The sequence below is a fragment of the Chiloscyllium plagiosum genome, chromosome 22, assembly GCF_004010195.1.
Source record: "Chiloscyllium plagiosum isolate BGI_BamShark_2017 chromosome 22, ASM401019v2, whole genome shotgun sequence".
NCBI classification, from domain to species: Eukaryota; Metazoa; Chordata; class Chondrichthyes; order Orectolobiformes; family Hemiscylliidae; genus Chiloscyllium; species Chiloscyllium plagiosum.
In genome coordinates, this window is record NC_057731.1 from 17,425,813 (window position 1) to 17,443,392 (window position 17,580).

Consider the following 17,580-nt stretch of genomic DNA (forward strand, 5'->3'; position numbering starts at 1 on the left):
AACTTTGTTATCTCACTTTTTAGATTAGAATCAATCTAAACATCAGGTCATAGACAGAGAACACAGGGGGCTAACACCTTCAACATATTGTCTAGCTATCACCATTATTAACAGCTAACCCGAGAATGCAACTTTAAAAAAAAAGTTTTGTGATTTACGCATGAAATAAGTGAAACTATCACTGTATTCTAACAGATGAAAGGCTTAACAGACAATCAATTTTTCAATGTATAATTTCAGTTACATCACACTGTAAATTTTTGCTATAAATTCTGTGTTACGATCGAGCCCTCCACTATCACCTGATGAAGGACCGTCGCTCCGAAAGATAGTGTGCTTCCAATTAAACCTGTTGGACTATAACCTGGTGTTGTGTGATTTTTAACTTAACACACATCCAGACATTGCATTCTAACTACATTTCCTTTTGAAAAACAAAAGCTGAATGGTTTTCAATTTCTTATGAGTGAAACAGTTTCTCCCTATCTTTTTTGTCCACAGTTCTCATGATTCTGAAAACTTCTATCAGATTTCTTTTGTCAGATTTCCCCAAGTTATCCTCATAAATGATGTTTTTCATCCATGGACTCATTCTTGTAAACCTCTTCTGTGCACTACTGCATTCATATCAGTTTTAAAGTGTGGCACACAGGACATAGTGCTCCAGTTGACTTCTAACTAATGTTCTACATAGGTTCAACATAACTCCCTCCTCTTTCAGGCTACACCCTACTTATGATGCCTGGAACACTGTATGCTTTATTATCTGCTCTCTCTACTAGTCATTATGCATATTTACATATCTCTGTGTATTTTCCTGATCAGTTACACAAATTTTACACTAATTTCTCAGCAGAGCAAAGGAAAATTTTCTTAAATTATTTTTGGTTTGTTACAGTATTTATATTATATTGTGAACAGTGTCACGTTTTTCGTAATTTTCCAGGAATTTGAAAGCCAAAGGGATGACGTTTTTATAATTATGGGTGAAGATTCACTGACAGAACAGAGAATGATGGCACTCAAGCATCTAGAAAAGGTAGCAAAGTAAACCCCTCGATCATTATAATCAATCAATGTAAAAATATGATTGCAATAATTTATAGATTGTGACCCTTACAGCTCTGTTGACAAATGACAACTTCAATGTGGTCTTATTTGCGATGCCAGCAGGAAGTTTGGCAACTGCCAGTTGCTTGTAAAAGAGGAGAGACATCCCCTTCCTCCCCTTTTGAAATTTTCCATTACTGCCTATTTAAGAAGGTTAAACTGTTTTTTAATTACTGCATTCTTCAAAAGTCAAGGTTTTTCCCTCATCTGGGTCGTGTACCAATAAAACTCAAATATTAACTTATAGATTTTAAATAGGCATATATGTAGGGGACTGGGTCTGGGTGCGTTACTTTTCGGAGGGTTGGTGTGGACTTGTTGGACCAAAGAGCCTGTTTCCACACTGTAAGGAATCTAAAAAAAATGAACATATAAATTCGGAGCTTATGTAGGCCATTTAATCCTTCAAAACTGTCCCACCATTCTACAAAATTATAGTTGATCTGATTGAACCTCAAATCTGCTTTCTATCTACCCCTGGTAATTTTTCAATACTTTGATTAACAAGAATCTATTTACCTATTATTTTAAAATATTCAAGGATTCTGCTTGTCCCATCTTTTCAGGAAGAACATTCCAAAGACTTTCAAAGTTCTGGAAGAAAATATTTTGCCTCATCCCTATTTTAAATGGACAACCCTGATTTTCAAACAGTGATCTCTGGTTCTAGAAATTCCCATAAGAAGAAACATCTGGGCAGCACGATAGCTCAGTGATTAGCACTGCCACCTCACAGCGCCAAGGACCTGGGTTTGATTCAAGCCTCAGGTGACTCTCTGTGGAGTTTGCACGTTCTCCCCATGTCTGTATATCCAAAGGTGTGCAGTTTAAGTGAATTGGCCATGCTAAAAGTGCCCATAGTGTAGGTTATTAGTCAGGGGTAAATATAGGGTGGGGGAATGGGTCTGGGTGGGTTACTCTTTGGAGGGTGGATGTGGATTTTTGGGCTGAAGGGCCTGTTTCCACATTGTAGGGATTCTAATTCTAATTCATCCTCTCCTCATCTACATTGTCAAGACCGCTCAGGATCTTCTTTGTTTCAGTCAAGTTAACTCTTAACTCTTCTAAATTCCGTTGTGGTTCTGTTCGCCGAGCTGGAAGTTTTTGTTGCAACCGTTTCGTCCCCTGGCTAGGCGACATCATCAGTGCTTGGGAGCCTCCTGCGAAGCGTTATTGATGGAGTTTGTGGATGAATGCCATGCCATCCTAGAGGCATGGCATTCATCGCCTAGCCAGGGGACGAAACGTTTGCAACAAAAACTTCCAGCTCGGCGAACAGAACCACAACAACGAGCACCCGAGCTACAAATCTTCGCACAAACTTTGAACATCTTCTAAATTTCAATGGGTACAAGCCTACCCTGTCTAACCTTTCTACATATGACAATTTGCCATTCTATACGTCATTGTCTGTATTGCCTCCAGTGTATTTACATCCTATCTTAAATCAGGTGACCAGTACTTTGCACAATCCTACAGATGTGGTCTCACCATTACCTTGTATAACTGAAGCATGACTTTCCTATCTTTTATTCAACTCTCCACATGATAAATGATCATATTTTGTTAGCATCCTTATTACTTGCTAAACCTGCATACTAATCTTTTGCAATTTATATGAGAAGACTGAGATCCCTTTTCATCTCAGAGCTTTGCAGTCTCTTTCCATTTAGATAATATTTTTAATTTTATTCCTGGTAAAATGAACAATTTCACACTTTCTCACTTATACTTCAATTGTCACAACTTTGCCCAGTCACTTAATCTAACTATATCATTTTTCTAATCTCTGTATGCCCTGTTTCAACTCATATAAATGGTAATGTGACGGAGGAAGCATTACAATCCTCACTTCCTTTAATGAAAAGTTCTACAACATTGAACAGTTATTGAATTTTGATTACTTTGGTTTTCATTTATTTACAAATCTAAATTAGAAATGCATTTATCATATTTAATTGTGAAAACTCTGGCCTCTTGACAACATTGTGAATAGATTCTAGACACGAAGGTAGTTAGCAGGTAGACTACATCCTAGTAGTACCTGATTTACAGTTATTTTATAATCCTCATATATTTTTTCATCTACCGTTGCTACTACACCATGAGAGCAATCCTTTTCAATTTTTGCAATAATGGTCCCTGTCAACTCTAGCTCTGATTTTTCCTTAGGTCTGCAGCAAAGTGGTCTGTCATTCTTCTAAACCCGTATGTTGGCCTTATATCCTCAAATCAGGTTGCCAGGCACTAAATACCTGAGGTTCATTGGTGATCACATTATCTTGAACTGCAAGCTTTGCTTCTATGTAAAAAAGCTCACTCCAGTTTATCCTCAATGATTTTAACTACTTCTTTCCAAGCAAGGTTGGTTTATTTCACACTTCACCATAATAATGCACAATCTTATTTCCTGAAGGTGATTGGGACTCTCATCCTTCCCTGGGGATTTTCTCTCCATAGCTTAATTCTATGTGTAATTTCTCCAACTGACACTGACACAATGTTTAACAATCTAGCAATTCAGGAATCATGCTGACTGATACCCCCTTGTCTACCTCCACGAACAGTTATGTGTGTCAAGACCATCATTAAAGCATTAATACTACTGCTTCAGTCATTTCATGGGAAAGTGAGTACCACAATCTCGCTACTGTATGTAAAGGAGATTACACCTAAATCTTTAATTTCTTCTATTATTGGTTCTGTTATGTTTATACCCTCAGTTCTGGACAAACCCACAAATAGAATCAATTTTGCTGAGTTCATAATTTAAAGACCTCTATCAGCTTTCTGTTAATACTTCTCTTTTCCAGAGTTGTGTATTCTCAAGTCATCCTTGTAAATATGGAAGGAAACTACTATCAAATAGCACAAAATTTATTTCATAAATATATATTTCCCAAATTGTTACCAGTATCCATTCAGATTATGGTAACAGTTAAGGAGAAAATCATTTTGGTGTATGTACTGAATTCAATTAGCTTTTAGTTTTGAATGTGTGAATAATTTGATCAACATATAAAGCTAAGTCTTTCAGTTAATCTTAAAGCTTAGATCATTGGAGATATTTAGATTGCTTTTCCTATGCATGAAGTAGTTCTAAAACGTTTAATTTTAAAATAATTAATTAACATGTTATCTGGAAGGTGAAAGCTTCTGTGATGAAAAAGCTTTTGAGGGTCAAGCACCATTATACAGTGCAAGATATGATTGTTGAATGTGAAGAAATTAGAACTATAAGGTGAGTTACTTGTTACATTTACTGAATTGTGAAAGAAAAAAACTCAAAATTTTCACTCAATTTGATGAAAGTAAATGGCCGATAAAATAATACAAATACAAACCAAAAGCATGGAATAATACCTGTTCCATAGTTAGTAATTGCATGCCCTCTTGGGAGAGTGTGAACAGTAAGAGGGAAATGATTGAATTGGGAGTAAATATCATGTGATGCAATGAAATAGGTCGACTTTAGCCAGGAAATTGGCAAGCAGTATACCTTTGGTGACAGCCTGCTGTGGTCCCTTGTAGGATCATAGAGTCATAGAGTGATACAGCACAGAAAAGGCCTTTTGGCCCTTCAAGTCTGCACCAAAATTATTATCAATAAAGGTGCACTAATCCCAATTTTCTGCACTTGTCCCATATCCTTGAATTTTATATTTCAAGTGCTCATCCAAATATGTTTTAAATGTTGTAAGGTTTCAGCCTCTACTACCTTCCGAGACATTGCATTCTGGACTCCCACCACCCTTTGAGTGAAAAACATTTTTCCTCAAACCCTCTCTGAATCTCCTGCCCCTGACCCTAAAACAATGACCCTTGTGATTGACCCCTCAACCAAGGGGAACAGCTGCTCTCTATTCACCGTGTCCTTATTTCTCATGATCATATACACCTCAATCATGTCCCCCCTCAGTCTTCGCTGCTGTAAAGAAAATAATACAAGGCCTATCTAGTCTCTCCTTACAGCTCAATTTTTCCATCCAAGGCAACATACTGGTGAATCTCCTCTCTATCCTCTCTAGTGCTATTATATCCTTCCTCTGATGAGGTGACCAGAATTTCACACAATACTCAGCTGTGGCCTAACCAATGCTCTGTACAACTCAAACATGATGCCCTTGCTCTTCTGCTCTATGCCATAATTGAGTGTCCCATATGTCTTTTTCCACAAACAGAGAGATGCTTTCTGTTTTGGGGGTCTGGTTGGTACTTTCTCTGCTGCCCAGGCCCTTACAGCTTTTAACACTATGCTGTTTAACTGGATACAGGGCTGTCATCAGGTAGAAATTCCTTGGCTCAAAAGACTGTGGGTTCTGCTCAGTCTCACATTTTCCCTCCACTGTTCTTTAAAGGTAGCATATCATTGCACAGTTTAAAATAATATGCTGCACTTGATTTCTGTTTATAATCCTAAAACAGAAAACATTTGATCTTTTACATGAACAGTAAAAATGCTATAATTGCTTATTCTTACATAGTAAATTTGGACATTTAGTTTAATGAAATGGGTTTAAGTACAAACTATGCATTAAAGGGCATGTATAGAATGCAACAATCCATATTTACATTCCCTTCGAACCATGTAGTGGTTATAACCAGGTGGACCTTGTTGATTGCATGATCCTTGATTGGGGTTGTTAACCTGGGCCAATCAGGGAGCCCTGGCTGACAGCTACAAACATGGGATGCAGCTGGCCACAGCCTGTGTACTGTACACAGATATATAAAGGGTGACTTGCTGACAGGATGCCCACCTCTGCGTAGTTATTTCAGCGGCAAGATCTCACCCAGACTGAGAACATACACCAGGGAACCGTTATGGATTAATGGTAATCTTTGGTTCAAGTCTCCTATGAAAAGCATTTGGGTGCAGTTACCACTAATTGTAGTAAGAGGCTCAGCTCCAAGCCAACTGGGGTGGAATTAGTTGAGAACGATTCACCTTGAATGGCTTAATAGTTTTTGATTACAAAATTGCTGCCCAAATACAGTTCTAATGAAATACCCAGGGGTTTTTCAGGAAGGGCTAGAGACGATCATAGGGGCTAAAGCCACTTTATATGTTGATCAAGAAACAATTCCATGATTTTGCAAGGCCCACCCAGTGCAATGTGCCTTACAGGCAGAAATAAAGATGGAAATCAGGAGGCTGGAAAACGAAGAAATCACTAAACCAGTGCAGTTGGGGAATGGGCATCACCGGTCATGCTGATTGTGAAGCCTGACTGCTTGGTTTGCCTTTGTGGGGATTTTAAGCAAATGATAAACTGCTTCTTATAATTGGATAAATATCCAATCGTTTCCATGGAAGATTTGTACACAAAATTAGTGGGGGTGGCTGCCGTTCATGAAGCTGGACATGAGCCACATTAAGTACAATTGTGACTAGGTGAGGTGACCCAGAGGTACACCACAATTAATACCCATAAGGATTTGTACCAATATACAAGACTGCCATTTGGGGTACCATTAGCTTGCACCCTTTTCCAGCAGATGATGAAGAATATTTTATAAAGTCTACCCCAGGTTGCTATTTATTTGGATGACGTGCTAACAATTGAGAAGACCAATAAGGAACGCTTGAAGAATTGGATATAGTGCTTAAACATTTCTCCCGGATGGGCATATGCCTTGGAAGGGAAAAATGTGTGTTCCAGGCACCCCAAATGACCTATCTGGGTTACAGAGTCAACAAAACTATGTTACACCCATTGGAAGATAAAGTCACGGTGACCAAAGGTGCCCAGCTCCCATGTCTGTACCGGAGTTTGGCCCTCTTGCATCTGCTTTGAAAATGGGTCAGCCTTGGAAGTGGTTATGTAGTCAAGAAGTAGCCTTTAGGAAAGTGAAAAAGAAGTTATTGTCATCCTGGATGTTGACCCACTATGATCCAAAGCGAGAGATAGTGCTGACATGTGATGCCTCCCCGTATGGTATCTGTTGGTCCAATGGATGCTTCCCGGACTTTGGCTGATGCTGAGCGCAAATGTGCCCAGATAGACAAGGAAGGTTTGGCCGTCATTTTTGGTATGAGGAAGTTCCACCAATACCTTTACAGACATGAAAATGTCATAGTTACAGACCACAAACCTCTGCAAGGCCTATTTAAAAAAGACAAGTTGGTGTTGCCCATAGCTTTGATTGAATTCAGGGATGGATCCTTATTCTTTAGGTGTACAAGAACACCATCAAGGAAGCCAAATGGCTAATGTGGATGCCTTGAGCCACCTCCCACTGGCAGATACTTCACTGGTGGTGCCTCCCTGGAAGAGTCCATTCTGGTTTTAAACTTTCTGGATGCTCTTCTGGTCACTGCTGACAATATCCATCTGGGACACAAAAAGATCCCATCCTTCCAAAACTGAAACAACTGGAGGTAATGGGGGAAAGAGCCATCACAACTAAGCTTGAAGATTTTCTGAAACCAGTGAGGTCAGATCACCACAGAGGATGGGGAGCGAAAGTGATTGTCCCAAATAAAGCTCACCACCAGATACTGGCTGAACTCCACCAAGGTCATCCAGGGATTTCCAAAATGAAGATGTTAACAAGATGTTATGTCTGGTGGCCAGGATTGGATGCCAACATAATTGCATTGGTGTGGCAGTGCCCAGTTTGCCCAGAACCCCTAAATGTGGAGAATTGCTGGGTAAACCCTGGACTCGGGTACACTCGGGTGGACTATGCTGGTCATTTCTTGGGCTCAATGTTCTTGGTCATTATGGATATCTATTCAAAGTAGTTGGCAAACTCAGGGACGACAATTGAAAAGCTGGGAACATCGTCTACGATATGCAGACTCCAGGAAGTATTGATCACAGATAATGGGACATCATTTACCAGTGAGGAATTCCAGTATTTCCTGAAGTCAGATGGTATTTGCCATGTTCCAACAGATCCACACTATCCGTTGCCCAATGGATCTGTCAAAAAGTGTGGTCCAAACATTGAAGGCAGGCTTAATGGAATGGCTACACCTTTACTTAATACCAAACTATCCTGTTCCTGTTCAATTATAGGACCACCCCTCATGCAAATACAGTGATAGCTTCAGCAGAGTTGCTAATGAGGAGAAGACTCCGCACCAGGTTAAATCTGGTATTCCCAGACCTGTGGCAGTAGGTGAAACAGCAGCAAGAATGGAAATGCCAGCCACATGCTTCCTTGAAGTGAAAAAGACAGTTTACTTCAGGAGATAAAATTTGATGCCAGAACCACGAAAATGGTACTGCATGTGTATGAGAGAAGGTTGTCATAAGGTCAGGTCCCATGACATGCAAAGTTCAGGCCGGTGAGGCGGTCCTGAACAAACATATGAATTACCTGAAAAGTGTTACATCGCAAATGGGGCAGGAGCAAAACATAACTGCCACCTCAAAAAAACCAGGAAGCCTGTCAGAAACCATGGGTTCTCCCCCTCTGTCTGGCATCAAGGACACCTCAGAGCTGAGATGGATACAGCTTTGCTACATTACTGCCAGAAGAAGAGGCAGAAACTGTCCTGTGATACTCCAGATGCAAGAGACAAGCTACAGTCCAGTACATGCTGCCCATGCCAGAGTCCAAATGAGCGGAACTAGACCTGCGGCGAAAACTTCCCAGGAGAAGCTGCCAGACAAAATCAGCCCTACACCCCAGACTTAGGAAGGGAGGGATGTAGTCAGTGGAACCAGTTGGGTCTCATTGACTATGAGATCCTTGATTGGGTTACATTGGCATATTAAAGAACGAAAAAAATCAAACCACCCCTTAACCTTCCCTCCTCCTGGAAAACTGTGTCAGCTTCTCCAAGCTGTCCATCTGACTAAAATAAAATAAAAATAAAAATAAACAAATAAACAGGGGATTCAGAGAGCCTCCTGACTTCAGGGACTGACTCTGAGTTGACTGGTAACTATAACCAGTAACATGTACTGGCACATGTAAATAATGGGTGACTTGGTGAGAGGATACCAGCCTCTGTGCTGTTATTTCAAACCATATGCTTGTTAAAAATTAGGTTTTCATGCCAGAATTCTTTGAAATTGGTTTCACTGTAATTGCTTATGTTTTAGAATGAAAGTTTAAGAAAGTTAAATAAATTTTACTGTATACACTTTTACTTGTTAGAATTGAACATCATCAAAACAAAATGTTGAAACCTATTACAATATGTTATTTTTGTGTCAAAGCCAAATAAGTCTTGCCATGTTAAACATGATTGCACCTCGAAAAACATTGAAACCACTGCGTAAGGAGAGAAAAAAAATACCTGCCCAGACCTTGTCTGATGGAGATGTCAAGTTGCTTATTAATGTATTAGGAGCATACAACATTCCAATGAGGAAATGTATTGTTAGGTAAGAAGTATCCCATCATTCAGTTCAGAATTTTAAATTGGATTGATTATATAAACTGGAATAAAATGCTAGCATCTGAAATGGTGACCATAAAATTGGATGGTTAGCTGATAAGGCATTCTAGTTTACTCATGTTATTTAAGGAAGGAAATTTGCTGTCTTTCCTCATTCTGGTTGACATGTGACTTCAGATGCACAACAATGTGGCGACACTTAGCCACCATTTGAAATAGTGTGGAGGTACAGGTGTTGAACTGAGGTGGACAAAGTTAAAAATCACACAACACCAGGTTATAGTCCAACAGATTTATTTGAAAGTACTAGCTTTCGGAGCGCTGCTCCTTCATCAGGTAGCTGTGGAGTAGGATCATAAGACACAGAATTTATAGCAAAAGATCACAGTGTCATGCAACTGAAATAATTTTTAAACAAACCTGATGAAGAAGCAGGGCTCCAAAAGTTAGTACTTCCAAATAAACCCGTTGGACTATAACATGGTGTCTGATTTTTAACCATTTGAAATGACCAAGTAAACCTTCCAGTAAGCTAATTTGGCTGGATGACTGGCTTTTAATGCAATGGAAACAGCCCAAATTCACTTTCTGGACTGGCTGAGATCACCATGAAGATCCTGTCTTTGCAACCTCATCCCTCAGCTGATGCATGTGGTCCTCAGGTTAAACTCTTTCTCTGAGGAAAGAGCAATTTTTGATATACCGGGACTATGGTGACTTCCATTTTTCACTTTGTGTCAAACTACTAAAAAATAAACAAAAGAAAACTGAACAAGTCATGTAGAATTTACAGAGTTAAGCCAAGCAAAGAACTTGTCTTTAGGGCCAAATCCTGGAATTCCCTGCCTAATAGCACAAAGGGAGCACCTGTGTCAAAACAAACGGCAATTTTCAAATAATGAGCTGAACATCACTTGCAAATTCTAGTTAGATAGTGATGAACAATAAATTTCCTTGCTAACAACACTAAATTCCAGGGACAAATTAAAATAAATACAAATGGTCTAATTTTTCCAATGACCAGACAGTCATTATTCTAGTCTGGATGGAAGATGAACATGAAGGCCCTGAGTAATCCCCAATGTCACAGACTATGAATGAATTGCAGGAGAAATTGAATATTCTGTTGGGTAATTTCTCTTTGCTAGAACTCACTGACAGTCCCCATTTAAATTGGAGAGTTTGGAGTAAATACATTTGAGTAAACTAGCAAACTGACTCCAAATTTACCTTACACACCTTCAATTACACATCTCCCAGACCACTTACCCTCCCAGACTCTGATCTTGCTCTTGCCTTTCCCCAGAGGACCCAACACCTCCCTCCCCTAACTCTATCCCTAATCTTCCCTTCCCTTGTTCCAGACCCAATCTGCCCTTCCTTCCCTGGAACCAGCCCACTTTCCCCCCACTCCAGACCCATTTTCTTCCCCTTTCCCTCATTCTGAACCTGATGAGTTGTGGTGTCAGTCTATTTAATCAAATTCTTTTATTCAGATGGTTGAATGCTGCATTGGCACAGTAAAGGTGCTGTGAAGAGCCACTGTCAATGCCAGGCTTTGCTGAAAGGAAGCATCCAAGATGTAAAATCTATCTCGCATGAGGAGCAGGCTGGTAGACAGCCATTGCCTTCAGATGTTCAGCCAGACAGGCATTCTCTCATACCCGTTATGAATGCATTGGCAGTAGTTTGGAGCTTGGCCTCTGAACACAAATGATGTCTGCATACTGCAGTTTGAAGACAGATGTTGGAGGTAACGTTGAATGAGTTAGATTAGTTCCTGGCTAAAACTTCGATTAACTCTGTTCCGCAGACAATATAGAGATAGCAGTGGAGTGTTACAGCAAGGAGGATGGAAAACAGCATTGATTGAATGGCACTTCTTTACTTGTTTCCACTTCAAACTTATTTTGTATTTTGGCAGGGATTTTATCTGTGCAGGTGTTTTTATTGGTTCTCCACTGTCAAATAACCTTTTAAATTACCTTTTGGGCTGGGTTGTGCTGAGATGATGACAGATTAGGAGCTATATAATGTGCTGTTTATTCACAGAGTCTTGAGTTCATTGACACTGGTCTTCCTACTGCAATGCTTCTACAATTTCTGCTGATTTTGGACCAGGTTGGTGGAGATAGCCGTATGGATTAGATGATACATTGTCCAGCTGTCACTAGCTCATGTCATGGCACAAATGATATGAATATTCTTGTGGTTCCTTACTTAGATGGTGACGTAGTCAAGAAGGTGTGTGCCTGAGCACTTTGTGTCTTGTACTTTCACCACAGAATTTGGCATGGTGAGAATTTGAATCCTCAGAGATATGCTGCTTGGTGCCATTGTTTCTTCCATGGGTCAGCACCTTAACAATCCTACCAATCTTTTGGAAAATTGGCTTTGAGGCATAAAGAGGTGCATTACTTTCTACAGTATTTCTAGCCTCTGACCAGCTCTTATAGCCACTGTATTTATATTACTAATCCTTTGTGGGCAACTGTGGAGTCATGATAATGTTGCTGGATTAGTAATCCAGAATCCCAAACTGATGTTCTGGAGATGTTGGGACAAATTCTACCATGGGAAATGGTGAAATTTAAATTCAGTAAAATCTGGAATTAAAAACTAGCCTAATTATGAACATGTAACTTTTGTCAACTATCGTAAAACAAATCTGGTTTACTAATGTCCTTTAGAGAAGTAAATCTGCCATCTTTATTTGTTCTAGTTTAAAAGTGACACTAGAACCACAGCAAAGTGGTTGACCCTTAATTCCCTCTGGATATTCAAGTATGAGCAATAAATTCCAGACTAGCCACAACACTCGCAAGTTAAAAAAGACAGTCTCTGTTCACCAGTAATTTGCGGGAAGTTGATAGTGGGGATTCAGCAATGATAATGACATTGAATGTCAAGAGGGAATGATTAGATTCTTTCCTGTCATTGCCTGGCACTCATGGTGTGAATTGTTACTTGCCATTTTTAAAAATTCACTCATAGGAATAACAGCACCGCAGGCTGGGCCAGGATTTATTGCCCACTCCTAATTCCCCACAGGAGAGTTAAGAGTCAACAACATTGCCGTGGGTCTGAAAAAATTCCAATTTTTTCTATTGAATTCAAATTCCTCCATCTGACATGGTAGGATTCAAACCCAGATCCCCAAAACGTTATCTGTCTCTCTGAATTAACAGTCCAGCAACAATACCACTAGATCCTGACTGCACCCAACACCACCCCATCCCTTGTCAGCCCAAGTCTGATTATTATCCAGGTCTTGCTCTATTTGGATGTAGACTACTTCAAGAGTCATGAATAGTGCTAATCCTTATCCAATTATCAATGAACATTCCTACTTTTGACCTTATGATGGAGGAAAGCAGCTGAAAATAGTTGGGCCTAGGATATTATCCTGAACACCCCTGTGCTGAGAGGCATGGGTCCAAGTCCTACTTGCTCCAAAGGTTTGTGATAATATCTTTGAACAAGTTGATTAAAAAAAAACAACCCTGAGGAACTACTGCAGAGATGCTCTAGAGCTGAGATGATTGAACTCCAACAACCACAACCATCTAGGTATGTCTCCAAGCAGGTTTGTATCATCTTCATTGTTTGCTCACAAGCTTTGACCCCTGTATTCTTGTATCTGTTTGTATCAGGAAAAATATTGACCCTTGGAAAACATCATTGTCTACTAACCTCCAATATGAAAAAAAACAACCATTGACTAGAACTTGATCTTTTTGCCCTTTAGCCATTTTTTCTGTTTTGTTAACTAATCTTTAGAGTAGTAGTTTACGGTTAGGCTTTTGTAAGATTCATATAGACATGATTAATGCCTTCCCTTCCTCAACCGTTTACATTAGTTAACTAAATAATTCAAGGTTATTCTGTCTTTTACAAGTTTATGCTGTTCTGCATAATTAATTCAAATATCTCCAATAACATGTAGACATTTTGTTTCTTTTTTGAGGAAAACCTTTTTCACAATTGAATAACCTGTAGTTAGCAAGGATAACCCTATAGCCTTTCTTGAATGAGAGTGTTACATTTGACGCTGTCCATTTCTCTGGCACTTCAGCTTATATCAAACCCTTCTGCTATCTCCAATTCTACTCCCTTCATTGACCTGGAATGTAAGTCATCCAGACCAAACTATTTATCCAGCCAAGACAATGCCAACCTTTCAACATATTTTTTTCTCACAATTTTCACACTTTCTATTACCTCCATCATCTTCCCTTCTACTGATGTTTCTCAATATTCTCTTCCTTAGCAAATACCACTATAAAAAATCATCAAGTAATCTAGTCATACTCTGTATGTCTCAGTATATATTCCCTCTCCATCCTGAATAGGACACAGCCCATCTCTTTTCATTCATTTACTGTTTACTTGCTGGTAGACTTTGGATTAGCTTTTATGGTAACTGTTCTCATTCTGTTCTCATAATTTTCTTGCCAACATTGATTTCCTTTTTACTTTCCCTTTCAACTTATTATATTTGGCATTTTTTTCTTGCAACATTAATTTTACATACATAATATATCCTTTATTTTGTTTCACCATCTTTTGTATCACCCTTGTCACCCTCGAAGCCATGGCTTTTTCACTCTGCCTTTCACTCTAGTTGAAAAGCATCCAGCCAGTAGTTCAAACATCTCCTACTTAAGGATCAGCCATTGAAGTGTTCTGTCAGACTAGAACATACCCTATAGAACATTACAGCACAGTACAGGTCCTTCAGCCCTTGATGTTGTGCTAACTTGTGGAACCAATCTGAAGCATATTTATCCCGGAATGGGACCATTTGGCTCAGCCACTTTAGCGTGAGCGTTTCGGTGCGGCTAGTTCGGCGCAGGCCCGTTTAGCCGCAGAGCTGTTTCGGCGCAGCTCATATTGATTTCAGGATTAATGAAAGCAGTGAAAATAAAAGTTGATTCCTTTTCAGGCTTAGTTAGACACATTAATGAAAGCAATAAAAATAAAAGTTGATTCCTTTTGGCTTAGTTAAACGCATTACTGAAAGCAATAAAAATAAAAGTTGATTCCTTTTCAGGCTTAGTTAAAAACATTAATGAAAACAATAAAAATAAAAGTAATGTTTATCCTCTTTGGTAAAAATGTTAAAGAGAAAAAATAGAAACTTGGTAACTAATCCTGAAATCAATATGAGCTGCGCCGAAACAGCTCTGCGGCTAAATGGGTCTGCGGCAAAACAGCCCGCGCTGAACTGGCCACGCCCAAGTGGCTGCGCCGAATGGTCCTACACCCTATTTATCCTACGCTATTCCATTTTCATCCATATGTTTATCTGATGACCATTTAAATGCTCTTAATGTTGGTGAGTCTAAGACTGTTGCATGCAGTGCATTCCAAGCACCTACAACTCTCTGAGTAAAGAAACTACCTCTGAAGTCTGTCTTTTATCTATCATCCCCCTCAATTTAAAGCTATGTCCCCTCGTGCTAGCCATCGCCATCTGAGGAAAATGGCTCTCACTGTCCACCCTATCCAACCCTCCGATTATCTTATATGTCTCAAGTCACCTCTCAACCTTCTCTCTAACAAAAACAGCCTCAAGTCCCTCAGCTTTTCCTCATTTGACCTTCCCTCCATACCAGGCAACATCCTAGTAAATCTCCTCTGAACCCTTTCCAAAGCTTCCACCTCTTTCCTATAATGTGGTCACCAGAACTGTATGTAATGACAATAGACAATAGACAATAGGTGCAGGAGTAGGCCATTCAGCCCTTCGAGCCTGCACCGCCATTCAATATAATCATGGCTGATCATTCCTAATCAGTATCCTGTTCCTGCCTTATCTCCATAACCCTTGATTCCACTATCTTTGAGAGCTCTATCCAACTCCTTCTTAAATGAATCCAGAGAGTGGGCCTCCACTGCCCTCTGGGGCAGAGCATTCCACACAACCACCACTCTCTGGGTGAAGAAGTTTCTCCTCATCACGGACACATAGACACACATTCTCTCACACAAACACACACTCACACTGACCCTATTTCATACTCTCTCTCTCTCTCTCTCTCTCACTCACAGACCCACACACACAAATCTATGGGGTGAATTTGCATTTGCAAATTTGTATTTCCAGATATATTCTAGTTTGTTCAAAAAGCCCACAATCTGTCGGCAGTCAGTCAATGTGGCATTCTATAAATTCCTACATTGGAAATAAAACCAGTCTAACTCCAGGTTCAGACACAGACAGACTCTAAACAAGGTCTCACACCTAAAATGCGTTGTCTGACCTGAGATGTTACCTCTTTTATACGGATAAAACCTTAAGTTATCTTGGGGCAGTCACTTGAAAGGAATTCCGGGGTCTACATATGCATCAACTAAAGCCTGCATCCCCGTTTGAAGTGATTAAAGACTCAATAGCCATCGAGGCTTGTTCAATACATTTGCATCAGGCGTATGACCCTTTGATCTTTTATTTATAAATTCTGTGTCCAATGTATCCTGTCTCACTAACTACCTGAAGAAGGAGCAAGACTCTGAAAGTTTGTGATGAAGAGCATATGCCCGAAACGTTGACCCTTCTGCTCCTCGGATGCTGCCTGACCTGCCGTGCTTTTCCAGCAGCACCCTCTTGACCCTGATCTCCGACATCTGCAGAACTTACTTTCTCCGAGTTGATTTTAACCTTACGGCGAAACCTCTTCAAGGACGTCTAGCTTGAAATTCTCCTCCTCTCTCTACAAGGATCTCAGTGAGTCCGTCTCTCATTTCCAGCACCACACTCTCGGCTCTGACCTCCAGCATCTGCAGTCCTCACTTTCTCCTCGTATTCTACCACACTCCTGATATGTTTTTTGCGGACTTGGGGTGAGTGTGCTGGAAATCAAGCCCTTCTATCACCGGGGTCGTAACAGAAGTTAACACTTTTATAAAAACTACATTGAATTGATTTATCTGCCTTTTAGGATAAGGGGGTAACAAATTAAAAATAGAAACGAGGAGGAATTATTTCTCTCAAATGGTCGTGAAGCTGTGGAAATCAGTACTCCCGAAGGTGGTGGGGGAACAAATTTAAGGAGGAGACAGAGAGGTGTTTTATTAGTAATGAGTTAAAGGGTGATGGGGAGTGGGCTGGAAAGTGATGAGATCCGTCATGATCATATTGAATGATATTGAATGGCTACCTCCTGCTCCTTGCTCTCGTTGTCTTGTAGCGCCGGTATTTATATCACCATTACAGCTCGGCTTCGGTCAAGCGATGGTAACACCGTTGGATGTCAGGGGTGTTGAAGATAGACTTCTCCTTTCACAATGTTAGTCGGAGCCAGGATTCAATGTCATGTCGTGCCCTCTCCAACAGGAGAATGCAAAGATAAAAATCAGATTTTTCATTCCTGTAGCACCCTTACCTGCCCTCAGAACCTGCCTCAGTGCTTCACAGACAATGAAGTGCGGAGTCACCGTGGTGATGATGAGATGCATCAGATGCTGCAAACAGCACCATGACTTTGACCGGCCATTTTGTTTTTCCAATAGCCAGGGTCGAGGGATAACTACTGGCCCCAGGACACCAGGGAGAACTCGGTCCCCTTCCACCCCAGCCCCTCCCTGCAGCCCTCAGCATGGCATCGAGACGGTCTTTCCCAAAGCCAGACAAGGGCCTCAATTTCTTCACTTACTCTCCTTAATGAAACCGAAACAGCCTGAGATTAAAAACAAGCCTGCGTTTGGTAATGTGTGGGGGGAGGAGGAATTGTGGAATTGACCGATTTTGAGGCGGGGGGGGATGGTTCCAACAAGGATACTGAAGTTGCCCTCCATAAAGGGGGAAAAACCACTTAAAACCTGGATTTGTGACCGTGTTCCGAAGGTGTGTGTGAGGGAGTGAGTGAGTGTTGTTGTGATCGTAATGGGGTCAGCTAGGTGGACCTCTAGAATATGAGTTCTCTGACTGGGGCGATGAATCTCATCCAATCAAGGAGCCCTGGCTGTCAGATAAGAACAGGCTTATGCCCTGTATCGACTGCTGCTGCACACCGTCCACCTCTTCTCCCTCATCCACCGTCCGGACACGCCTTGGCGTGCCCATTTGCCACCGGGCGGTGGGGATCCCCAGTGGAGGGCTCTCTACG

At 40.6% G+C, this 17,580-nt stretch overlaps 1 protein-coding gene across 1 annotated transcript in view; it reads left to right on the forward strand.

Moving 5' to 3' along the window:
* The window catches only part of LOC122561384 (coiled-coil and C2 domain-containing protein 2A-like), a 268,528-nt gene that overhangs the window by 160,805 nt on the left and 90,143 nt on the right, over positions 1 to 17,580 (forward strand). Inside the window, exons 25-27 of the mRNA XM_043713148.1 lie at positions 947 to 1,039; positions 4,257 to 4,351; positions 9,288 to 9,455. Coding sequence (XP_043569083.1) covers positions 947 to 1,039; positions 4,257 to 4,351; positions 9,288 to 9,455 — 356 coding nt within the window. The remainder of the gene's footprint in view (positions 1 to 946; positions 1,040 to 4,256; positions 4,352 to 9,287; positions 9,456 to 17,580) is intronic.